At 51.3% G+C, this 25934-nt stretch overlaps 1 protein-coding gene across 2 annotated transcripts in view; it reads left to right on the forward strand.

Moving 5' to 3' along the window:
* The window catches only part of PPP1R12B (protein phosphatase 1 regulatory subunit 12B), a 137030-nt gene extending 112975 nt beyond the window's left edge, over window positions 1–24055 (forward strand). For both annotated transcript variants that reach the window (XM_058819583.1, XM_058819584.1), the window contains 6 exons: window positions 6494–6510; window positions 6996–7143; window positions 8788–8892; window positions 9128–9181; window positions 10517–10567; window positions 20680–24055. In XM_058819583.1, coding sequence (XP_058675566.1) covers window positions 6494–6510; window positions 6996–7143; window positions 8788–8892; window positions 9128–9181; window positions 10517–10567; window positions 20680–20766 — 462 coding nt within the window. In that variant the 3' untranslated portion in view covers window positions 20767–24055. The remainder of the gene's footprint in view (window positions 1–6493; window positions 6511–6995; window positions 7144–8787; window positions 8893–9127; window positions 9182–10516; window positions 10568–20679) is intronic.
* The last annotated feature ends 1879 nt before the right edge of the window (window positions 24056–25934 follow it).

A 25934-nucleotide genomic window follows, 5' to 3' on the forward strand; every position in this document is an offset into this window, starting at 1 on the left:
CCCTTCAGTGTCCTCCACCACCTCAGCCCTACCTGGATGTGCTGCCCACCATGAGATGAATGGGAGGGAAGGTGATGGGATCTCTGTGGTGAGAGCTCTAAGACCTGAGGATTACCAGAAGCTTGTGAGCAGGTGTCTTGGTTTGGAAAGACAGGAGTCTGCCAAGGAAGGCAGGAGCCTCCCCTGAAATGGAGAATGTAAACCCTCCCCACCCCTCTGAATTGCTATAAATTTTTATGTTAAGGGGCTCTCAGGCAAAAATATGGGAGCAGGAAATAACAGTTCTTTACTAGGGAAGAAAATCAAAGGACAAAATAAACAATGCAGTGAATCAAAGCAACACTGCCAGAGTCAGAACACAACCTGACACCCTGTGGGTCAGGCTGTTGGCAGTAGTCCCATTGGAATTGTGGCTCAGCCCTCCTGCAGTGTCAGGGCTGGTTCTGCTGGAGCAGGGATCCTGGAGAAAGGTGCAGTCTCTGCCTCTGAAGATCCAATGGAAGAAGAGGCAGCTGCTGTTCCTCTGGGCAATCCAGTGGAGAAGCTGTGCTGGTGTTCCAGAATCTCCAGATTATATCTGGGTAGGAATGCTTGGCTCCTCCCTCTGGGCTCCCATCTCCCAATGGGATGCTGTAGCTCTTATCAGCCATGCAGGGACATTCAATAGCTGTTATCAGCAGGTGTCCCCTCCTGAGGGAGGAGTGATTGTGATCACTCAGAGAGAGATAAGGCAAACTGCCCACTTGACAAAAGACAACTGCCATACAGATGGTAACAGAATACATCTTGCCTTGCAGTCTGGAGCAGCAAGTCTGCAAGTGCTCCATGCTTTTGTTTTCCTTTGGAAGTCACCCCCATGGGTGTTTGGGGAGCAGCAGCCAGGCTCAGCTCAGCTGGATTCTGAACCAGGACAGCCTGTTCCCCCATCCCAACCCCTGCAGTGCTCTGACCCTCTTTAGATTATGGAAGGATAATTTCACAACTCGATGCTTCCCTGGCTCTTGATGTTTTTAGTTGAATTTTGATCCCAAGGGAAATAAATGAATCTGGGCAAAACTGCAGTGCTGCTCCAAATTTGCCAGGGAAGGAAAAAAGCCTCCAATGCATTTGTTGATAATGACTGGAGTATATACAGCAGTTTCTCAGCATCCCCTCAGAAACCCTAACAATTCCCTTCAGGAAAGTCAGGAAGGAAAAGACCCTTCTTGCACCAGCTCAGTCAGGTGCACGTGTGATGCCTCAGCTCTTCATTCCCTCTGTTCGTTCCCAGCAATGAAGGAAGAAGAGTTTTGTCCTTCACCTTCTCACTCTCACCTTGGAATTTCCTCTCTGAGCAAACAACCTCCTTCCTCACTGCCATGGGCAGCACAGGGAGCCAGCCAGTGCTGCAGGAATTCCAGTGAATATTTGGGGCTGTTTGACAGGACAGGGCAGTGCAGGCAGGGCCAGTGGGGGCTGCTCTGATGGAGCAGGTGCAGCTGGAAGCACACGGAGAGGGTTCCAAAGATGCTGTGGTCAAGCACTGGGCAGAACTGTGCAGGAATGCAGCTGTTCTCTGCTGAAACTGTCTCCAGTGAGACATCCCAGTGGCCTCTGAAGACATTTGTCTCTCTCTGAACAAATGGCAGAGATGTCTCAGTTAAACACCTCCTCCAGTGTTCCACAGAATCATGGAATCACAGAGTCAGTGAGGTTGGAAAAGCCCTCTAAGGTCATTGAGTGAACACTGCCATGTTCCCTGCTAGCCCATGTCCCAGGTGCCACATCCACATGTTTTTGAAAGACTTTTAAAGGGTTGTTGACTCCACCACTGCCCTGGGCAGCTGTGCCAGGGCCTGACCAGCCCTTCAGGGAAGAAGTTTTCCCTGTTATCCAACCTGACCCTTCCCTTGATGCTGTTCCCTCTTGTTCTGTCCTTGTTCCCTGGAGCACAGTCTGACCCCCACCCTGGCTGCCCCTCCTGTCAGGAGTTGTGCAGAGCCAGAAGGGCCCCCTGAACCTCCTTTTCTCCAGGCTGAGCCCCTTTCCCAACTTCACTGTTCTTCTCTTAGAGGGCTTTTTTATCCTTAATGTTGCTGTCATTCCATGGTTCCAGGTTACTGCAGGGTGGCTGTCTCAGTGCTGACAGCAGCAGCAATGCCTCCCCTCTCATCTGGCACTTTGCTTTTCTTTAAACACACAGAGACAGTCACAGTCTGAACCAAGCCATTGCAGTATCCATCACAGCAAAGTCATAAATACAATAAACCTGAGGGGTTTCCCCCTTTTTGCTGTGTATGTTTAAGGTGATTCCTTCTTACCCCAGCCTTCCTTTGTGGGAGCATGCCCCTGCTCCCCCTGCATATGGAAATTCTCATTTCTTAGAGGGAAAAAGGACAGAAATGGTTTTTCCTCTTGCTGCAAGTGCCCTGGCTGGCTCAGGGACCTGACTGGGTTCATTGCCTGGATTCCATGTCACCTTGCCCAGCCACGGGGTGTTTCCGAGCACTGTTCAAATCCTTTAGTACATGCATTTGCTGCAGTAACTCAGGCTTGCTAAGGAGTGGATTACTTGCCCAGCCATTTGTCATCGTATCAAAAGTCATCACTGAAGGGGATTAGCATGAAGTGCACAAAAAACTTTCAACAAGAGCCTTGTTCATCAGTGTAATTCCCTTCTCCAGCTCTTCAGGGGAGGTTGGGTCATTGGGCCAGGATTCAAAAGGAGCTCTTAGGCTGTCGAGGGGTTTAGGAAACAAATGTTGAAAGCTCAGCTCACAAAGCACCATGGAGAGATCAGCATGTGTGGCTGAAAATGGGAAACCCTTTGTAGAATCCTAGAATGCCAGACTGGTTTGGGTGGGAAGGGACCATCAAAGGTGATCCCCTCCCAGCCCTGCCATGGGTAGGATCACCTTCCACCAGCCCAGGGTGCTCCAAGCCCTGTCCAGCCTGGGCTTGGACACTGCCAGGGATGCAAGGGCAGCTGTGCCAGGACCTCACCACCCTCACAGGGAAGAATTTCTTCCCAATATCACAAGTCACCCTGCCCTCTGGCAGTGGAAGCCATTCCCCCTTGTCCTGTCACTCCAGATCCTTGTCCACAGTCCCTCTCCAGCTCTCCTGAAGCCCTTTTAGGCACAGGAGGGGACTCTGAGATCTCCCCAGAGCCTTCTCTTCTCCAGGTGAGCATCCCCAGCTCTCCCAGCCTGGCTCCAGAGCAGAGGGGCTCCAGCCCTCTGAGCATCTCTGTGGCTTCCTCTGGAATCACTTCAGCAGCTGCAGCTCCTTCCTGTGCTGGGCCCCAGGGCTGGGGCAGCTCTGCAGGTGGGGCCTCACCTGAGCTGGGCACAGGGGCAGAATTCCCCTTCCCCTGCATGAACCCAGGAGGTGGTTGGATTTGTGGTCTGTCTTTCTAACAGCCCTCTGCAGTAGCCATCTGTACAGAAACTGTCCCAGCTTGCTGCCTTCAGGTGTCACACAGAGCATGGCCTGAGCCAGGGCTCTTTGGACAAGAGGGCTGTGTCCCTGTCACAACATTGAGTGGCATGAAATGCTTCCCAGACAGCATCCAGCATGGCTTGTGGAAGTGCAGCAGGGCTTAGCCAGGGTGGAAATGCATCTGCTGTCTTCCTTGGAAGGTTTCTCACCTCTAAGATGAAAAGAAGAAAGAGAATTTATTAGAGCAAATAAAATAGTGCCAGGCTGGACCCACTGCTGTGGCTCAGGGCTGTAGCTTGGGGCCTCCTGGAGCTTTGGGTGTGGTGTCTACAGGGTGGGGCTGTGTCTTGGTTTGGAAAGTCAGGTGTCTGTTAAGGAAGGCAGGACCCTTCTGTGAAATGGAAAATATAAACTGCCTCCCTCTGAATTGTTATAATTTTGAAATTAAGGGGCTCTCAGGCAAAGATATGGGAATAGGAATAACAGTTCTTTTATAGGAAAATTAAAAATACAAATGCAATAGTACCAAAACAAACCACTGACAGAGTGAGAACATGCCCTGGTCCCTGTGTGTCAGGGGGTGTCCCAGCCCCATCCCATGGGGGCTCAGCCCTCCTGCAGTGCCAGCTGTGGCTCTGCTGCAGCAGGGATCCTGCACAAGGGGGGAGTTTTCCTCTGCAGCTCCAGGGCTGCTGCAGATGGGCCTGGGCTCCCTCTGGCAATGCAGGGCAGCAGGAAGCTGCTCCTCTGGCAATGCAGGGGGCAAAGGCTGCTGTGCTGTGCCAGGCTCAGATTGGATCCAGGCAGGAATGCTTGGCTCCTCCCCTGGGCGGAGCATCTCCCATGGGATGGTGGGATTGGATCAGCCCTGCAGGGACACTCGCTGGCCATGGACAGCAGAAGATAATTGATAATTAATGGCCCAGTAACAGAAGAGATCTCCTGGAGGGAGGGTTGGCTGTGGCAGAGATAAAGAAAACTGCCCCATGAACAGCAGAGAACTGCCCCACCTCTGACAGATGGTGATAGAATTCACACCCCCAGCTGCATCTTGTAACCTAAGACAGGCACTAGACCTGCCCAAGAGCCTGGCTAAGGATGGCCCTGTGGGCACAGCTGGAGGGAGAATGTGCTAATCCATAGCAGGGTTTGCTTGTCCTTTTGATCTCTGCAGGTAGCAGCTTTGCCTGAGCTGTGGTCCATCCTCGAGGCTCCACGTGCAGGGTCCAGCAGTTCATTTTCCTGGTGCTGGTGCTCACAGCACAGCGTGTCAGAGGCTGTGCTGCAGAGCCCACGCTTTGCAGACTCCCTAGGCACCTTCCTGTCCTGAATCAGGATGCCAGATGAGGGTCACATTAGGCTGGGATGAGTTCAAACCTCAGCAGCCAGGTGCAGGTGATGGGTTGCTGTGTCCTGGCAAGCAGCAGGCAGGGCTGGGCACTGGACAGGATGCTCTGGGAGCTGCCCCCTGCTCCTCAGGCTTGCAGTGGAGGGGTGGCTGGGTCACTTGTCCACTGCGTGACTTAATCCCTCTCTCCATGGGGTGTACTTTCAGATCCCGGCCCATGATCAGAGGCAGGCGTTGTCTGTGTGCCAGGCAGGAGTGGGCGCCAGACAGGCAGCACATCTGCCTCCCACTGAGGCCTTAGCACTGGATTTACTGGTGTAGCTGACAGCACAGCACTGCAAGCATGTCTGGGCACAAAAAGCCTGACCTTTCATCTGCTCTGATGTCCTTTGTGTTGACTCTGTTAAAAAGAGCTGAGGGAACTGGCTGGAAGTGCCTGTGGGAGGTTTGTGCTCCCTCAGAACAATGATGCTACTGATAAAACAACAGAGGAATACTGGGCTCAACTTCCAGTTCAAGGGAGGATAAAGAGTTGGAATGCACCTGGAATTTGAGTAAATGTCTGTCAGAGGAGGTGACTGTCAGTGTGGCATGTCCTGCAGGATAGTGATGCTGTCACCACTGGATTTATGCAACTGTAGGAAGGAACTATTCGATCCAGAAATGTCATTGAAATGGTGGTTTACTACATTAAGCCTCTGTTGGATATTCATAGAATCATTATTGAGTTGGAGAAGCCCTCTAAAATCATTGAGCCCAAACTCCCCAGCATTGCCATGTTCACCATTAAACCATGACCCCAGATATCACATCTGTATATTTTCTGAATATTTCTGGGGAGTGTGACCACCGTTGCCCTGGACAACCTGTGCCAGGGCCTGACCACCCTTTCAAGGAGGAAATTTTCCCTGATACGCAGCTAGCCTGAACCTCCCTGACGTCACTTGAGGCCCTTCCTCGTCCTGTCCCTTGTTCCCTGGGCCCAGACCCAGGTCCGCCCTTGTACAGGCTGAGCCCCTTCCCCAGTTCCCTCAGCTGCTCCTGGTGCTCCAGACCCTTCCCCAGCTCCATTCCCCTCTCTGGACATGCTCCAGCCCCTCAATGTCCAAAGGCAATCCAGGACAGCACAGCAGAGGTTTGGGTTGATGGAGAAAGAAGAACCCAACAGAGACTCCAACCACCCCGGTGTAAGGATCTTCTCCCTCCCTCCTGCAGCTGCTGTTGTGTCTCTGTCTGCCACAGTGAAGCTTTTCTCCATGGGGAGCTGCTTGCCCATGGAGAGAAGAGTGTTTGTGATTTTCTCAAGTTCAGCACAAACACTGGGAGATGCCTGTGTCTGTTCATCTCCCTCACCCACATCACTCAGCACAGTGATCATAGTCAGGAAGAATAACTTAACTGGAAAAGGGAAACAGTAGATTAGTTTGGATTCCAGGGAAGGTGTTTCAGTTCTGGAAATGAGAATTTGAACAGCAACGTTCAGGATTTCTTAGGTGAGTGAAATAAGTGCTTCTGAGGAGCTGAAGCAGTTGAAGATTCAGGCAGAGATTGGAGATTCCCAGTTTGGGCTGGGAGATCACTGTGTAGCCTGGTCTGAACTGGGTGCTGATATCTGAGGTGGGAAATTGCTGCTGCCTGGAAGCTCTGCAGTTTTGAATTGAATGTTTCATTCTCATTATTAATTACCTTTTCCTTTCTTTTTTTTTTTTTTTTTTCTTCCTTCAGCATGAAAGACTTTCCAGGTAAGAATTTTATTTTTTTCTTTCTTTTTTTTTTTCTGTGTAATATTTATTGGCAGCATGTTTTTGTATGCCTTTGAGGATTCCCTGTGCTTCAAATCCAGTCTGGTACTGGCTATTTGGTCCTTTCCTGAGCTTAGCTGTGGCACCAGTTTGCTTCTGGTGCCACAGCTAAGCTGTGGAACTTTAACTCCCCAAATGGTTAACCTCAGTGCCCTCTTAAAAATGGAGCTGGTTCCCACCCTGGAGATGAGAGGTTTGTGGGAAGTCAGTGCCCATGGGAGGCTGGGCTGGTACCCTGGGATTTTTTCAGGTGTTGTAGTGGTGGTGGCTGCCAGGTTTTGAGCAGCGATGCCCAGGGCCAAGCAGAGGGTGCTCCCACTGGCTCAGCTGGGTCTGCCCTCCCTGCAGTCCCAACCAGCTGGGCTCTGTGCTGGCTGTTCCAAGTTCCCACAGCTCCACAGTGCTGGATGTTGCTCGTGTTTCAGGTTGGAGGCAGCTACAAACCCCAGCACGAGCGACTCGTCGTACGGCGAGCGCGCCTCGGGCCGCTCCAGCGCCTACAGCCGCAGGGAGAACCGGCTCGCCGCGCTCAGCAGCCGCGCCGAGGAGGAGAGCAACAGGGACTACAAGAAAGTAGGGCTTTAAACTGATTCTTGTCATTGCACACACTGCAGAACCTGCCTGTTCTGCAGAAACCAGCCCCAAGAATCAGCGGGAAGAAGGAGAAGATGTTTATTTTCATTTTCTCTGTTTCAAAGAATCCAATGGTTCGAGTTGGAAGACACCTTAAAGTTCATCCCATTCCACCGCTGTCATGGGCAGGGACACCTTGCACTATCCCAGGTTGCTCCTGTATGTCTTGGTTTGAAAGACAGGAGTCTCCCCTGAAATGGAGAGTGTAAACCACCCCCTCGCCCCAAATTGCTGTAAATTTTAAATTAAGGGGCTCTCAGGCATAAAATATGGGAGCAGGAAATAACAGTTCTTTACTAGGGAAGAAAATCAAAGGATAAAATAAACAATGCAGTACACTAGAACAACACTGGCAGAGTCAGAACCCAACCTGACACCCTGTGGGTCAGGGTGTTGGCAGCAGTCCCATTGGAATTGTGGCTCAGCCCTCCTGCAGTGTCAGGGCTGGTTCTGCTGGAGCAGGGATCCTGGAGAAAGGTGCAGTCTCTGCCTCTGAAGATGCAGGGGAAGAAGAGGCAGCTGCTGTTCCTCTGGGCAATCCAGTGGAGAAGCTGTGCTGGTGTTCCAGAATCTCCAGATTATATCCGGGAAGGAATGCTTGGCTCCTCCCTCTGGGCTCACATCTCCCAATGGGATGCTGTAGTTCTTATCAGCCATGCAGGGACATTCAGTAGCTGTTATCAGCAGATGGCCCCCAAAGGAAGGAGCAGTTGTGGAAGAGATAAGGAAAACTGCCCACTGAACTGAATACAACTGCCATGCAGATGGCAAATAGAATACATCTTGCCTTGCAATCTGGGACACTGTGATAGATGAATAATGTGATGATTGACTCTCATAATTAACAGACAAATATCATGTATATAGGTTAAGAAAAGTTTTACAGATTTATAGTTATGTTTTACCCCCTCACGTGGTTATCAAAGGACAGCTGGGGTTGGGACATCTGGGAGGGCTGTCTTGTCAGTATGGAACACCTGACCTCCACTCAGGATTTGAAGAAGAGATCTCCACCACTGGACAGCAAAGAAGGGGTTGATGGACAGAACTTTGGGAGGGGTTAAAGGGTTAAAAAGGGTCCATTGTGTGGGAGAGAGAGCACATGGTGGGGAAAATCCTTTGCTCCCTGCACTGTAACCTTTTTTCTCTATTCAGTCTTTTGTTGTATTTTTGATAAGGTTTAATGGACCTTCCTAAACTATGAAAAGTGAGTAACCAATTCTCACACTCCTGGACCTGGACAGTTCCAGGGATCCAGAGGCAGCCACAGCTTCTCTGGGTACCCTGTGCCAGGGCTTGACCACCCTGTGAGTAAAGAATTACCTAAATTAAAACTGTCCCCTCTTGGCTGTGTTTAAACTCCCTACAAAATTCAACACCTGTTTTCTTATTTCTAATTAATGAATTATGAAAACATAAGTAAAGCATCCAAGTTGGTTTTGTTTTCCCTTCTCATCTGTTGACATGTGGGAGCAAGAGGAACCCCTCAGCTCAGTGCTGAGGGCAGTGTCTGCTCAGACTGGCAGGATGGGGTTAATTAACCAGGAGCAGCCTGGTTAATTGAGCTCTTGTTTTGCATTTCAGTTATACGAGAGTGCCCTGTCTGAAAATCAAAAGCTGAAGTCAAAGCTGCAAGAAGCCCAGCTTGAGCTGGCTGATATCAAAGCAAAGTTGGAAAAAGCAGCCCAGGTAAGGGAAAATCCAGGTCCTGACTGGAGAAACTGAGTACTGGCCATGACAAAGCAACACTTGTTCCAGAATGGGAAAGGGAGGGAAGGTGCCATAGAGGAAACAGAAGTAAACAAGTAATTTTGTAAATCAACATGTTGCATCCCAAGCAAGAGCATCTTGCTTGTCTTGGCCTTTGTGCAGCACCCTGTGAGAGCTCTCGGGTTTAATCACTTTCTATTTTTAATTTCCATAGCAGAAACAGGAGAAAACTTCTGACCGGTCCAGCATGCTGGAGATGGAGAAGAGGGTACGTGTCTCTGCTTTCTTCTGAGTCACAGCTGTGCCTCGTGCAGGGCAGTCATTTCTAGAAGGGGAGTGTTAATTAAAGATAAGTTGTATTTTTGCCTTGAGGAGCAGTGCACAATGATAATTGTGTTCTGACCTTTGCAGGGCCTGAGACTCTGCTGCTCTCAGCTTATTCTGATTCCTCTCTTTGGTTCTAAGCAGCTGAGGACCAATGGATTGTATCACACTGACAGACTGTTGGTCCATTATGCTTTAAAACATTCTTGATCCTTACAAATAAAGGCTGGTTTGGGGTGGTAGAGGAGCAAGGCAGAATCCTGGAAGGGCTGCTCTCAATCCCTTCTTTCCCCAGCCTGGGTTGGTACCAAGGATTGCCCCAACCCAGGGACAGGACCTTGAACTTGGCCTTGTTGGAGTCAGGGCAACATCCTGTATAACTTCTGTTGAATTAGGATCACAACAGCCACAAATTCTGAGTTAGAAAGTGAAAACATGTCCCGCTGTTCTCAGTGAAGATGCATTAACTGTTTCCAGGACAGCTCATGCATTTTGCACTGATGAATCCCTGGGTGAACTGTGCTGTGGGCAAAAAGTGCCCCAGAACTCATCATCCACAGCACACTCAGAAGCTGCCTTTTCCTCACTCTCCTGGCCTCATGGCTCTTTGCACAGGGCAAAGGAGCCGGGCAGAGTGTGTAAATCTTGTTCTTGATGCATGTTTCCCACTTCCCCCTTCTCAGGGCATGTCCCTGGAGCAGTTTGAGCCCCTTCATGTTGGGAAGGTCACTGAGTAATGCACTTCTCCTCACCTTGGTACAGATGTAGCTGATGCCAGTCACACAGCAGAGTCTAATCCTCACTTTCTGAAATGCACTGAAAGCAGTCAGCTCTGCAGCCCTGGATTATCTGGGAGGAACAGGATTTCCAGGCAGGGAATTTCCATGTTCTGTTTCCTATTTGAGCGGCTCAGGGACTTTTCTCATTGCCACCTTCAGTTGAGTATAAGTAACTCCATGGTTTCATCTACAGAGCTCAAAATCACATTATATCAGCAGCTCCTGAGAACTGGGATCACTGAAAATGGGGAATAATTTCATTAGGGGTATGAATAGAGCTTGTGCTCTGCCCAAACAGGCCCAGCTTATATCCCTGCTGGTTTGCCAGCTGCCCTCTCCCATCTGATCAGCTCCTGGTTGTAACCTCTGCCTTGCATTCCCGTCTTCAGGGAATGCTGCTACAGAAACACAAGATTTCTATTTTTCTTTAAAAGAAAATATACTGTAAATTTTTCTTCCAAATCCTTGTGACCTTCTTTGTTGTGAATCCTTGTAAACAGGAGAAGCGAGCCCTGGAGCGGAAACTCTCTGAAATGGAGGAGGAAATGAAGGTAAGAAATAATCTTCACTGTGTCTATGCCATTTTATATGCTTTGTATTCATGTCTTTGGGGACTGTCACCCAGGAGGAGGATGTTAAAGGTGTCCATGGGAAGGATCTAATTTTCCTTTCTGCAGTCAGAACTTGCTTTAATGGCCCTGTTCTCCGAACATGAAATGCTAATAAACTGTCCTGGTTCTTATTCATTTGATTGCTCCTATGTTTGATTTGTTCTGCTGTTTAATCTGAGAATGGTGAAAGCTGTTCTCCTTAAATGCCTTCCCCAACTAACTTTCTGTGGCATCGCTGAGTTCCAGTGTGCTGACCCCCTGTGCTCTGACTAGTCTGCAGCCCGAGTAAAGGCTCTGAGGTTCTCTCCGGATGGGTAAGAAGACAAAGCTGGCTTTGAGCTCACGCACACTGGCCAGGAGAAAACACAGAGTGGTTGTGTTCCTGTGCTCCCTTCCCACAGCATGTCACTGGGAGGCCACAGCAGCCTGGGATGGATAATTCTAGCAGAGAGGAATTTGCTTCCTGATGGGATGTGCGGCATGGCTTGCTGTCACCAGCCATGGCCACTGGGGCTGTGGCACGTTCTTGCTCCCATGGTGTGGCTTCCAGGATGGCTGTGGCCATGAGGGGACCCCTGCAGGGCCCAGCAGTGTCTGGCTGCCCTCACACCCCCACAGCCTCACCCAGCTCAGCAGCACTGCAGTTCTGCTGGATGTCAGTGCTGTGTTCACAGAGTGGGTGCCCCTCTGCTCTGCCCCTGCTTTCCTTCCCTTTCAACATCAGCAGGTGGGACCAAGCTGCTCTCAGACAGAAGGAAGGACCTACCTGAGAGCTCTCCCTGCACTGACAGAAATGACTTCCTGCCACCCTGGAGGAGGCTCCAGCTCTGTTTCTGTTTGGAGCTTTTGTTTCTACCAAGCACATAACTCTGAAAGGCCTGTGCTGCATCTTCTGCTGCAATAAGTAGCACAACAATATGGTGGATTCTTGCTGTAAGGCTCTTGTTCTCTCAGAGAGGGGAAAATAAGCGTGAATGTGTGAGCCAGGAGGAGAAGGAGAAAGGATTGAATATGTCTAAATTCCAAACTCTTTGTTCAGTGAGCAGGTAGGAACCTTCAACTGCACAGAGACTTTCCTGTAATTACAGCACTGTGGTCTTCAAGAGAGATACAGGCATGAGCAGTTTGTGTTGGTCCTTCAGCTCTGCAGATCACTGCAAACCTGCAGCTTCAGCCCGTGGAGTAAGAAGACAAGGTGGTGGCCTCTAGTGGCCTCAGTTTGGAAACATGCTGCTCTGGAAGAAGTAATGAGGGAAGGTTCCTGCAGGGTCTGTTGGACACAGCCAGAGCACCTCCAGCTCAGGTGGAGCTGCAGAGCCATGGAAGCCAAGGAAGGGCAGAAGGAGAAGCATTGCTGGAGGTTGGACGTGTTCTCTCACTGCCTCAAGAGACAAGAGCTGAAGGAACCTGTGCTCGAGCTGAAAATGAGCTTCAGCTCCTTGAGAGTGGTGCCGACTCTGCTCTGTCTCTTCTTGCTGCATTGGACAACCACAGTGGCCTTTTGTTACTAGAACAAATAGCCAAGGATTTGGAAAATCTCTCTTCTGAGGTGCTACTACATTTTTACTAGTTTTTGTAAAACCTTAAGCATGCAATGAGTACCTGAGGGCACTGTGACATGTCTTGTTTGACATCTACTCAAAAAAAAGGAATATAAAATCCCTTAAGAAAGAAGCATTGAACTGGACCTTTCCAAAGGGAAACTATTGTGTCCATTTTCATGATGCCTTGAAGTGGGAGAAGCAGCCCTGCTGTGTTTGCCTGGAGGGAGATAACCTCTGCAGAGCATCCCTGTCAGTCACTTCTGTGGGAGTTGAGCCAGGAAAATCTGCAAATTCTGGCTGGGCTTTCATTCTTGCTCCTTGTACTACCTGAGTAGCTGTTGTGCAGAGTCAGAATAAGGAAGGAGTCGTGAAGGAAAAGGCAAATCCACCAATTTCCTTTCATGTGGAAACAACAAACCTGTCAGGTGATGAGGTCTCAGGCTGTTTTGGGGAATTCTTTGGAGTCGTGAAGGAAAAGGCAAATCCACCAATTTCCTTTCATGTGGAAACAACAAACCTGTCAGGTGATGAGGTCTCAGGCTGTTTTGGGGAATTCTTCCCACTAGTCTTTGAATCCAGCAAGACTCACATCCAGCTATGTCTATGTCCAGTTGTGCACATGAGATGTCCTGGCCAGGGCTGTCCTCTCCTTGCAGCTGACTTCTGAGGAAGAGGAGGCAGAGGTGGCAGAAATGTGCAATACTTCAGCCTGTGTTTGAGGGAGTGAGCTTTGTTCCTGTCTGGAGTGTGACCCCTGCTACCAAAGCCATAGAGAAGTGAAGAGGAGCAAGACAGGCTTGGTAACTTCAAGAACCTTGGTGGCAGAGCTGCTCCTCAGAGCTGCTCTTGCAAAGTTGACAGACACTCAGCATTCCCTGAGTGACTGCACAACTCAACTGGAGATCCAGAACCTTGGCTGAAGCACGAGAAAGAAAATTAACATTTGCACTGAGCTGAACTCAATGCCAAGTGCCTGAGGTCCCAACTTAACACAGCAATTGTTCTTGAAGGTCACAGAAGCTCCTTTATTCCATGGCAGTGCTGCAGCATCGTGCAGGCTCTGGGCGTTTTTATTTAGTGTTGCAGGCACAAAATCTGTTAATTGAAGGCAGGTACAGAGAACTGAGAAACCTGCTTTTGCTAAGCCAAGTATCAAGCAGAGTGATAAGCAATCACAGCGGTATCATCCAGATCCTGCTCTTTGCCCTTGGCTTCAGTCCCAGCCTCCCAGCCCTTGCTGGATTTGGTGCATAAACAGGAGCCTGGCCTACCTGCAGCACACAGACATTTTTACATAAATGATCCTTTCTGAGGGCTGTGCAGGTGTGGAGGCTGAGCAGGGGCTGATGGGACCGTGCTGAGGTTCTGTGCTCTGCTGGTGTGGAAAAACAAAGGTGGTCTCTGAAATGGTCACAGTCCTTTGCACCTCACACAGCACCATGCCCCTGCTGTGTGTGTTTGATGCTTTCTGCCAGCTGTGAGCCATGTTATAAAACAGAGGGGGTTTATTATCTGTGTATCATAAAATCAGGGAATAGCCTGAATGGAAAGGGACCCACAGTCCAACCCCTGCCCTGCACAGACCCCCAGCAATCCCACCCTGGGCATCCCTGAGAGCATTGTCCAAACACTCCTGGAGCTCTGGCAGCCTCGGGGCTGTGCCCATTCCCTGGGGAGCCTGGGCAGTGCCAGCACCCTCTGGGGAAGAACCTTTCCTGAGATCCAGCCTGACCCTGCCCTGGCACAGCTCCAGCCCTTCCCTGGGGTCTGTCCCTGCTCACAGAGAGCAGAGATCAGAGCTGTCCCTTGGGAGGAGCTGCAGCCCCCAGTGGGGTCTGACCTCAGGCTCCTCCAGGGTGAACAGACCAAGTATCCTCAGCTCGTTTTGGTACTATCAAAAGAAGGGACTATTCCAGTACAGCCATCTAACAGCAGCTCCTGGTGTGATGTGTCACACGACACTGTGCCATGTCTGTCTGTCTGTCTGTCCTCACTGAGCACAGTGGAAGCCAGCAAATCTTGGGCTGTGAAGGGATGGATGATGGATGATGGATGGATGGATGGATGGATGGATGGATGGATGGATGGATGGGGGATGGATGGATGGATGGATGGATGGATGGATGGTGGATGGATGGATGGATGGATGGATGGATGGATGGATGGTGGATGGATGGTGGATGGATGGATGGATGATGGATGGATGGATGGATGGAAGGATGGATGGATGGATGGATGGATGGATGGATGGATGGATGATGGATGGATGGATGGATGGATGGATGGATGGATGGATGGATGGATGGTGGATGGATGGATGATGGATGGATGAGGGATGGATGGATGGATGGATGGATGGATGGATGGATGATGGATGGATGGATGGATGGATGGATGATGGATGGATGGATGATGGATGGATGGATGGATGGATGGATGGATGGATGGTGGATGGATGATGGATGATGGATGGATGAGGGATGGATGGATGGATGGATGGATGGATGGATGGATGGATGATGGATGGATGGATGGATGGATGGATGATGGATGGATGGATGATGGATGGATGGATGGATGGATGGATGGATGGATGGATGGATGGTGGATGGATGGATGATGGATGGATGGATGGATGGATGGATGATGGATGGATGGATGGATGGATGGATGGATGGATGGATGATGGATGGATGGATGGATGGATGGATGATGGATGGATGGATGATGGATGGATGGATGGATGGATGGATGGATGGATGGATGGATGGTGGATGGATGATGGATGATGGATGGATGAGGGATGGATGGATGGATGGATGGATGGATGGATGGATGGATGGGATGGATGGATGGATGGATGGGATATGGTGAGCAGGGATCTCACTGCTGTGGTGTCACTGCAGCTTTCCTGCAGTTGTTTGCTGTAGCTCTGTCTTGGGATCTGTTGATTTATCCAGTGTCAGAACTGTGTTTGTGTGTCCCAGGAGCTGCTCTGTCAGTTTGATGATCTCAGGGGCTCAAACCCCATCCTCTGCTGGCTCCCTGCCTTCCTGTCTTGCTTACCTTGGTTTTGCAAAGCTTTCCAAAGAGGTGTCTTCATTCTGTCATGGAGAGTAAATGTAGGGTTTTTGGGCAGCTAAGAACAGAGCTGATGGTTGGGGGTGCACAGAGTGCTTCAGTTTTGTGCAGGAATGAGCCCTTGGACAGAATGCCCTGGGACACAGCAGATTCCTTGCCAGCTGCAGTCAGCTCTGGGTCATAGAGAATTCCAGTGGCTTGGGTTTGAAGGTGCCCTTCTCATTCCATCTCTTGCCATGTGCAGAGACCCTTCCACCATCCCAGGCTGCTCCAAGCCCTGTCCAACCTGGCCTTGGACATTGCCAGGGATGGAGCATCCACAGCTTCTCTGGGCACCCTGAGTAGTGCAGGTTGGGTGGATGGTCACTGTCTTTGTGTCACAGTAGATTCTTTCATGGTGCTCCTTGTTCAGGACAGGCAGCACCTCCCTTTGAGTGCTTTTTGCTAATGAAATGGTAGAAAGGAACCCTCTTCCTCATAAACCCTTCCCTCTGTTTTCTTCTGCCACTAAGTGGACATGGGGAGGAATATGGTGCTTTGTGGGACTGCTTTGGTTTGGGACTGGGAATTTGCCACTTGAATTTACAGCTCTTCTTGTGGATGTTTCCTGCCTGCCCCTGCCCAGTGCTGGGGCTCCTTCCCTCATGCAGGATGGGTTCTTGCTCAGGAGGGGTTCTTGTTGTCTTGTGGCCCAGCTGCCCAACCTCTCAGGGGGAAGGAGGGCAGGGATGCTGCTCAGGAAGCAGCTCCACAGCTCTTGGCATCTCCTGGCACCTGCAGTTGTGTAAATGTCCAGCACATGAATTCACTTTGGCATTACTGGGAACAGTGTCATCCTTGTGGCACTGAGATGTCTGCATGGCTTGGACCATTTCCCTGTTCTGCTTCCTCATGGCTCTTCTGTTCCTGACCTCCCTCTGCTGCTGAACCCTGTGCAAGCCCCAGTTTGTACCCATGTCCAGTTGGTTCCTGTGCCCAGTTTGTATTTGTGCAAGCCCCAGATTGTACCCACTCACAGTTTGTACCCATGTCCAGTTGGTTCCTGTGCCAGTCCCAGTGTGGGGCTTGGTCTCTGCCCTGTCCTGTGCCCCTCATTGCCTTTGTCACCAGGAATGCCCTCCTGGCACATCCCCACTGTGGGAGATTCTCTCATTCAGACTCCTGTTCCTAGAATGAACAGTTTAAGGTTCAGACTTGTCCCCTCTGAAGGTCAGGGATAAATTGAGCCCTGAGACAGAGAAGAGTTGAATCTGGGCATGGATGAGAAACCGAACCCCAGAGGTTTTGGCAGGACTGGCCTGGGCAGAGCCAGAGCATCACTCAGGGATGAGGGACACAAGCAGACACAATACTTGTCCTGGTGATCTGCTGTGGGACAGTGACACTTTCAGGTGCTTCAGTCTCTGCCTTTGGGATCTTCAGGAAGCTCTGATTCCTCTTTGTTCCAGACAGCTGCTTTGGCTTTTAGAGATACATGAAGAAAAGGAGTTTTAAAGGAGTTACCAGTTCCCAGCAGTGCTTTTAGAGCCTGTCTGGGTGTTAAGTCACTGGTGCTAGGTCTCACAGCAGTTCCCAGGTCCCAGGGCTGTCTGGGTAAACTCTAATATAATCCTGCTTTGTGGTGGAAATCCTTGTATTTGACCTTTTTTAAGATTTTGGGGGCCCCTGGAGAAAGGGCTGATTCCCAAAATATCCTTGGTGTGTTGTCAGGCTTTCCCCATCCAGCACTCACTGCTACTAATTTCTTTTATTCTCTTTTTTTCTTTCACTGCCTGTGGACTAAACTCCCATTTCTGTGCCTTTTCATTTCCATGATGTTCTCTCTGTATTTCTCTGTCCACTCCTCTCACTCTCTGCAGAATCTCCACCAGCTCAAACAGATTCACACTCTGAGGCAGATGAATGAGCAGCTGCTGGCTGAGAACAGGGCTCTGACCCGGGTTGTAGCCAGACTCTCTCTGCCCTCCAAGCCCAAGGAATCAGAGGAGCTGTAGCTGCTTTCCCTCGGGCTCATCTTGCCTCCTCTTCCTCTCCTCCAGGCAGGTCTCAGCTCTGCTCTGCTCCCCAGGCTGCCTTGTGGCTCAGAGCTTGTGGCACAGCATCTCTGCATTCCCAGAGCACGGTGCTGCTGCCATGGCAGGGCTTTGCTGGAGCTCTGCTCCCCCCCGGCTCCTGCTCTGCTTGGCAGATGCTGCTGCCCTTGCCAGCTTAGCACTGGGAATGGCTTTGGGGTGGCTTGGCAGTGCCAGCAGCTCCTTGCCTGGTACTTGGCCTTCAAACAGACCCACAGAATTGTTTGGGTTGGAAGGGGTTAAGTTAAAGTTCATCTCGTTCCACCCCCTACACTTTCCACTAGACCAGGTTGGTCCAAGCCCCATCCAGCCTGGCCTTGGACACTTGAAAATAAGTGGTTTATGCACATGTCTGCTTAGAATAGAATTCTTTTTTAATTGGACTTAGTTCAGGGAGAAGCTGGCACTCAGCAAATCAGATTATCCAGAGTCAGGAAATTTTCAGGGATGTTGTGAAAAGCAATCATTATAGACAGAAAGGGTATTTTTAGAAAAACTACAAAGTGAACTGTCCTCAGCAGGTTTTCTTGGTCACTTGAACAAAAGGGACAAGCTTCTTTCCTTATTTTAAATTGAAATTTTTGAGTGTGAGTCTATAGGCTCAGCACCCCTGCCTCCTGTGGGCTGGATGGGGGATGCAGGGATGCAGCAGGAGCCAGACCAGGAGCACTCTGTGTTTTCATCTCCTGTTTTAAATCCAGTGCTGGACAATTAGTGGTGGAAACAGAAGGATGAGTCTTCCCTAAGCTTTGCCTTCACACATCACACTGTTAAATTACATCTCTTCCTGCTACTTCATTGGTTCAATGCTAAAATAAAGCTGTAAGTGCTCATTTCAGGGGGCCCTGCCTGTCCTTTGCAGGTTAGTAGGAATATTCACATCCCTTGGGACACAAGAAGTTGTGTGCTCTTGTGGGCTGGAAGTGGCACCACAGAATAAAAAAATCTATTCTTAGCACACAAATTATACCAAGGCTGATTAACCATAGAAACAAACTAATCAGGGGAATTGTGGCTTCCCCTTTCCAGGAGTGTCAGCTCAAGCCCACATGTGTGTCACCAGGGCCAGGAGAGTCAGGGGTTATATTGTGTGCCCTGGATTGTGCAGGTGGTCAGCTGAAATGATCTCACAGCCTTTCTGGGTTTAATCTGTGGAACTATCCTCCAGCCTGACCCTGCCTCATTTCTTCTCATAAACTGTGAGTTGAAGTCATTCCCTTTCCCCACATGCTTTGAGATCTGAGAGGGAAAATTGGGCAAAATTCTTTCCAGACTCAAAGAACTGATGTTTCACAACCTGCAAGTGACCTCTCCTCCTCCCAGGACATGCCCATGTGCTGACTGCCCTGCATGCCCTGTGCTCTGGCTGGGGCTCACTCTGCCCTCCTCACTCACTCACTCACTCACTCACAGGTCTGCAGTTCCCTGCCAGTGCCACACTGGGCACAGCCATGGGCTGTGAGCTCTGCTGCTTTAGTTCCAGCTCTTTGAGTAGGTGTGACACAGGCTGCTGCTGCTGTGTGTAAACTCTGCCTCAGTGGTGTCTGTGCACATCACAGCTGTGCAGAGCTGTCCCTGGGTTAGGCTGTGCCAGCTGTCCCACGCTCTGGCAGCACAGCTTCTCAGTGAATCTCATTTTCCTGCAGGCACGTGGGTTCTGAGGAGCTGTGTTCCCATGTCCCAGGTGGCACACAGCCCTGCTGCTCTGCCCAAACCCAGGTGACACCAACACTGCCTCATAACCAGCCCTGCCCTTCCCTGGGGCTGGGCCACATCCCTGCTCACCATTCCTGGACACTCCAGCCCTTCCAGCCTTGGAACCCCAGTTCCCTTGGGGTTCATTTCACCTGACTTAAGGCTACTCTGCTTCCAAGGGAGGAACACCCTGGGCTTGTGTTGTCTCAGGCTGATGTGCAGCTGTCAGGAGGCCTCAGTGGGCACTGTGGAGCTGGGTTGTGATCAGGAAACGCGTCCAGAGGCATTTATTTCACACTCCTTCATTTTCAAATAAGTGACACAGGTCACACGAAGCCCCCCATGGGGAACTGCCCAGTGTCTGGAGGGGCTCCTGCAGGCACTGGGAGGCACCAGTGTGAGTGTGGCAGGTGGAGCTCAGGAGGAGACAGAGGAGTGCAGAGATGCCAGGAGCTCTGCTGTGTCTCTGAGCTCCTGATCCTTGGGTGATGGTGATGTTTGGCCATGAGAAATGGCACAAGGATCCACGAGTGCTGTTCTGTCACCACGGTGTCACACCAGCACGTGGATTTATCCTTCCCACAATGTCCCACCATGCAGCACCAGCCCCTCCTCCCTCCCAGCTGGAACCTCCCTCAGCAGTGCCCACAGGGATGGAGCTGGGGGTGTTGGGGCTTGCCCAACCTTGTAAGAAGGGAATTGCTCTGGTGGGAGCTGGAACTGCCCCAAGAGCTGCCCCCACTCAGAGCTGGTGAGCAGGGAGGGACTGCAGGTGGAGGGGGCAGAACGTTGTGGTCAAAGCTGAAACACCAGGTTAGGAGGAAGGAGATTTAGTGCAGATTTTTAATTTGAGGGAATTCCTCCAAGATGCACTTGGCAGACAGAAGTTGTGGCTGAGCTCATACAGATGCCATGTGTGTGACCCCCTCTGCCCTGGGTGTCCCTGCAGCCCTGGTCACCTGTGGTGGCAGTGACCCCCTGTGTGCCACCCCCAGACAGGAGCTGGGTCTCCCTCTGGTTGAGAACAGCCCAGGGAAGGTCACTGGCTGCAGCACAGGAAGCCAGCAGGGTTTGTGCCAATGGGAAATGCTGGAAGGGTCTTGTTGAAGCCATTTCTTCTCTGTTTCCAAAGGCTTTTGTCTGTTGCAACCTCAGCTGAGCACCCAGGAGGTACCTCCAGTGTCAGTGTGTTCTACCAGTCCTCTGGCCTCAGCACTTGGGGCTGTATCACACATCTGCAGGGTCCCAAGGAGATTTGGGGGTATTGTAAAGAGATTTGGCAAGGTCCAGTCCTAAATGAAGATTCCAGGCCTTTGGTTTCCCTTCCAGTCCTGGCAAAATGGAAAAAGCATATCAGGAACACCAGCTTTACTTGTCTGCTGAGCTGTATTTGGCCTCTGGGTGCAGGTTTGGGATGAAGCAGCTCAGAAATGGTTCCTGCCCTGCTGGTCTGGTCCTGCCCTGCTGCTGGGGCTGAGGCCTTGCTTTGCACCAGGGCTCCCTGCTCAGTGCTGTGCTCGAGGCCCCTCACCCTTGGCTCTCACCCAGCTTGTGAGAGCTCTGGGGATGCTGCAGAGCCATGGGAGGTGCTGCTGGAGGGGGCAGGGTCCCCCTGGCCCCCCAACCCCTCTGATCCCACCTTGTCTCTGTGTCTCCGCAGATTTTGACAGAGCTGAAGTCGGACAACCAAAGGCTGAAGGATGAGAACGGAGCCCTCATTCGAGTCATCAGCAAACTCTCCAAATAGGAATCAGAGCAAAGGGAGGACAAGGAGGGGTGTCCTACACCAGCTGCCAACCCCACCACCCAGCCCTACCCCTTCCTTCCCGTCAGTACAGCAAGTGTTTCAGCTGTGGGATCAATGTCACACCTGCCTTGCCCTGCCCTTTGCTGTACATTCCCTTTCTAGCCCTATTTTCCCCCAACACACCCCCTGCCATTTTATTTTTTTTAATCGATGCATGTTGTGGTATCTCGGACATTTTATTCAAGGGAGAAACGTGAGGACTGGGTTTGAGCTGCCAAAACTTCTTCCAAAAGCTCAGTTTGGTTTTGGACTCTGACCTGGAGTGGGAAGCTCCTACTGTAAAAAGTGACATGTGGAGAACTAACCCAGCATGTCCAAGCCCTTTACAGGTGGGAAATGTGAACCTGGGCTGGGACTCTGAGGATGCACATCAGCCCACAGAGATGTGGGACTCTGGTTAAATGTGATGCTGTGAAAGCCACCAGAGCACACGTTTGTCACAGGCTGATGAGCTGTTTTGCGCAGACACCTTCTCCTCTTGCCCCAGCAGACTGAGTCTTTAATTTTAGATAAGATTTTGAACCTGTTCAGTACCATCAGTGCTGTGCTGATGCTCAGTGTCCCTCAGCCTCCCTTTCCCCCCAGCCTGGGTGATCCTGTGTCACTTTGTGTCCTTCCAGGGCTCCTGTCTCTGTGGTTGGTAGCATCCAGTTGCCACCTGGACTCTTGTTCCTTGGGACAGGATATATCCCAGGCACTTGCTGAGCTTTCTGAAGGACAAACTTGAACCCCTACAGACCCTCTGCTGCTCTCACCTGTGTGTGAGCCTGAATTACCTTGCAGGGAGCTGTGCCCATGCCAGAAACCAGGCTCCCCTTCCCAAAAGCCATCTGGGACCTTCTCCCGCTGCCTCCCTGAAGGCAGAGCCCATAGCAGATCCTGGTCTGGTATTTCAGGTACCCTCCCTTTGATTTGCAGCAGGATTTATAGACAGAGAATGCCAGCATCCTGTCCCACACACCTTGGAGAGGCCAGGGTGTGTCAGTGTCAGAGGGACAGGGAGCTGCTGGTAACTGAATCATGGTAAATGAGAGTCTTCTGACGTGTCAGAAATTTGTGATAAGCTTAGACCTTGAAGGAACCCCCCAGAATTATTCCTCTTTAATGTTACATGCACTCTAAACAGTTTGGAATTGTTCTCTCCCATGGGCATTCAGACATTGGCTCCTCTCTCCATGCTGTGGGACGTCAGCAGTTCTGTTCAGCTTCCCTTTAACAGACTCCTCTCCAACAGAACCTTCCCTCCCAGAGATGTCCTGCTGTATCCAAAAATTCTCCCACCTACATCCTTCCATATTTTCATCCTTTCATCCCCTTTGTCCTTCAACTCCCCAGGCTCTGTCTGGCCAAGGGCAGCAGTTCTTGGTCCCTGAACCTGGGGGTGGCCATGGGGCAGCTCTGCCACGTTCCTGAGCAGCTCTGGCTGGAGGGACTCTCCACTATCAGAGAGATGAGATACTTGAACATGAGCAGAATACTTGAGCTTGCTCAGCAGGGTAAAACTTCTCTGTCAGGCAATCCTGGGCTTTTTCAAACCTTCTGCTGGTTATTGCCTCAGAAAGCATCTCTGTTTTCCTCTCTCTGGGGTTTTCTCTCTTTTTCACCCCCCTAATTCTCCATTTTCCCCCCTTCCCCTCCCTGTCCTGCCTGTTTCCACCTCTCTTGCTCTTCCTGGAGCTGCCAGTTCTCCCCAGGCAGCTCTGACCACAAGTTGCTCTTCAGCTGGTGGAGCCATTGTGCAGCTGAGGCACCGTTTCTCCTGGTACACTGAGCAGCCTCTGCTGCTGAGCTTTGGGAGGAAGAGACCAAAGCTGGTAAAGGCATCAGGGTTTCTGCAGAGCACTGCCTAAGCCAGGCATCCTTTTTATATTCCTTGATTTTAACCCTGCTCTATTTAATGGCTTTAAGTCTTGAGATCCAGTCAGTGCTTGCCCTGCACGCCGTCCCCTCCTGGTGCACTCTTTCTGTGAGTCCTTCTGCTGTTCTTGGTGTTTTCTCTCTTGGTGACCACTCCTCACTTCAGCCTCAGGCTCTGCTCTGCTCAGGGCTCAGGAGCTCTGTCCCTTCTGTGCTCAGAGCTCAGAGCTCAGGAGCCCTGTCCCTTGTGTGCCCAAGGATCAGGAGCCCTGTCCCTTCTGTGCCCAAGGATCAGGAGCCCTGTCCCTTCTGTGCCCAAGGATCAGGAGCCCTGTCCCTTCTGTGCTCAGGGGTCAGGAGCCCTATCCCTTGTGTGCCCAAGAATCAGGAGCCCTGTCCCTTCTGTGCCCAAGGATCAGGAGCCCTGTCCCTTGTGTGCCCAAGGATCAGGAGCTCTGTCCCTTGTGTGCCCGTGGAGCAGGAGGTGCTCCCCAGCTGGGCTGGAGCCTCAGGCCGTGCATCCTGGCAGGATGAGGAGGAGAGTTCAGAATCAAGATCCTGTCCTTCTCACAGGTTCCTGGCAGCAGGAAGAAGCCTGGTGTCTGTTTTAGGGAGAGGGTTCAACCCAATCTGACAATTCCATCCTGCACTGATGTTTTGCCCCTTCTTCCAGGACACTCGCTGCCTTTTTCCCAAGGGGCAGAGTGGAAAGGCTGTGGGGGCTCGTTCTGAGTGGCACCTTGCAAAGCCAAACCACTGCAGCTGCAGTGGCTGCTGAGCACTGGATTCTCTGAGCCCTGGGCCCCTCAGCTCAGTGTCCCTGATCAGCCAAAGCTGTGAGCGTCCCGTGCTGACGGCGCAACTGCAAATCACATTCTTGAGAATGGATTTTCTTTGTCTCACTTCATGCCTGACATAACCAGTGCACTGAGGAGGTGACAAACAGGACACCTCAAACCCTGTGCTTGGCACAAGGTGCAGAGCAAATAGGTTTTTAAAATTGATCCCTCTTGGAACCAGAGCATTTGCCAGACGTGGTCTCCCTCGGGGAACATGAGCTTTTTTTTCTAAGCAATTGCTTGGGGTGAGTTAATTTTTATCGCTTGGGGTGAACCCACCTGTTGTGGCTGCAAGTTTGGTGATGGCTCTTTGTAAATAAAGTCCTTGGAGAAGCAGGACTGGCTGATGAGATGGGGAGAGAATGTATTTTTATGCAACTTTTGAGTGGCCTTTCAAACCCTGAGATGAATGATTTGTTTTACTGGTTGTTGTTATATAGTATTATAAGTATTATGTGTTTGAAAGTTTGGGAATAATATTCACAGCTATGATGCTTGTAAACACAACAGTATTTATAAATGAATAAAGTAAGAGTTGATAAAATAGAAGCTTTGACTTTGCTTCCATCTTTCTGGAATTACAAATTGTGCTAAAATTCCCTGTTTCTCCCAAAATTCTTGTGACATAACAATGTCCATCATCCATAAAAGCACAAAAGTTTTGCAGCTACAACACAAGTGCCTTTTCAGGGGAAGCTGAAATGAAGGAACTGGGATGCATATCCCTGAAAAGCACCCACCAGTGGGAAGGGAAAACAGGAGAGGGTCCCATCTCCTCCACAACATCACACTGGAGATCAGGCCCGCTTTCCATTCTGGTGGCAAGCCCTGGTTTTGCTCTGCTCACAAGTTTGGTCAGCACAAAGTGTGGCACAGGCAGGAGGTGGTGTCACATCTGGGAACCTCTGTCTTGGGTGAGGCTGCTGGAATCTCCATGTGTTCCAGTGTTCAGAGGTGGTTGGTGCAGGTTGAGTCCTTCCCTTAGGGCTGGTGGAGCAGGATGTGACTGTGGGCCAGACTCAGTGTGCTGGGGGTGAAGAATTCTGTGGGGCCTTTGGTATTTCCCACCTGTGCCCCAGGTCTGGTCCAGCCTTGCTCAGCTGGGGTTTGAGGTTGCCCAGAGCACAAGTCAGAGGGAGCTGAGGGGCTCAGCCTGGAGCAAAGGAGGCTCAGGGGGACCTTCTGGCTCTGCACAACTCCTGACAGGAGGGGACAGCTGGGAGATGTTGGGCTCTGCTCCTTGGGAACAGGGACAGGACAAGAGGAAATGGCCTCAGGTTGTGCCAGGGGAGGTTTAGGTCGGATCCTGGGGAGAAATTCTTCCCTGAAAGGGTTGTCAGGGCCTGGCACAGCTGCCCAGGGCAGCAGCGAAGTCGCCATCTCTGGAAGTGTTCAAATGGTTGTGAATGTGACACCTGGGATGTGGTTCAGTGGTAAACGTGGCAGTGCTGGGTTAGTGGTTGAACTCCACGATCTTAGAGGGCCTTTCCAAAGTATTTATTTCATGATTCCGTGTTTTGGGGGACCTGGGCCCTTGTGGGGTTCCACCCACACCTCCATCCCTCCATTGTCCCTGGGATCACTGTCCTGGCTCTTGCCCCTCATGCCCTGTGAGCCCCAGCAGCAACACCAGACGGGAGCCAGCTCCTTTCAGCTCGTTTCTTTAATAAGGAGACGTAAATCATTACAAAATAACCATCAAACGATCAGAGACGGAACGACAGAGTCCACACGAGGGGAAGGGGCATTAAAAGCAGCTTCCGCCGGAGCCGAGTGCTGCGGGGCTGGCGCGGCCCGAGCGGGGCCGGCACCGCCGCCCCAAGGGTGGCCGAGCCTGCGACTCCAGAGGAGCCGGCTCCTCCCTCCCAGACCGGCAGAAAAAAAGGAAAAGGAGCCCGAGCCTGTTTCTAAGACTCATGGATTCATTTTCCTTTGGTACCCCCGGCAGCATCTCCGTGGCACAGCCGGGTTTGCTCCGCGGCGCCGCCAGGAGAGGGAAGTGCCAGCCCTCGTCCCCAAAACAGAAACCGCCGGCTGGGCATGGCAGAAATAACCCAAATTGCTCCGAAAAGCCTTTTCACCACCGGCAGGTCGAGCCCCACATCTGTGCCCAGCGTTGTCCCGTCCCTGGCCCGGGTGACAGCGGCACCCCAGGGCAGCGAGCCCGAGCCCACGGGCCGGGGGACACACGGGGGAAGGGGGTCACGGCTCAGCGCGGGCTGTCCCGTGGGGTCCCGCTGCACCGTGCTCTAATATGGCTTCTAAAGTTGCTCTGACGGTGAAATGCACCAACGCGACACAGGACACCGAAGCCACGATGTTGCTGCTACCCGGCCATGGGACAAACGCGACAAGACACAGGAACACGACACACATGGACGCCACGGCCGCGGCGGTGATAGCTCACTCTCC

Source organism: Ammospiza caudacuta, chromosome 24, assembly GCF_027887145.1.
Source record: "Ammospiza caudacuta isolate bAmmCau1 chromosome 24, bAmmCau1.pri, whole genome shotgun sequence".
Taxonomy (NCBI): domain Eukaryota; kingdom Metazoa; phylum Chordata; class Aves; order Passeriformes; family Passerellidae; genus Ammospiza; species Ammospiza caudacuta.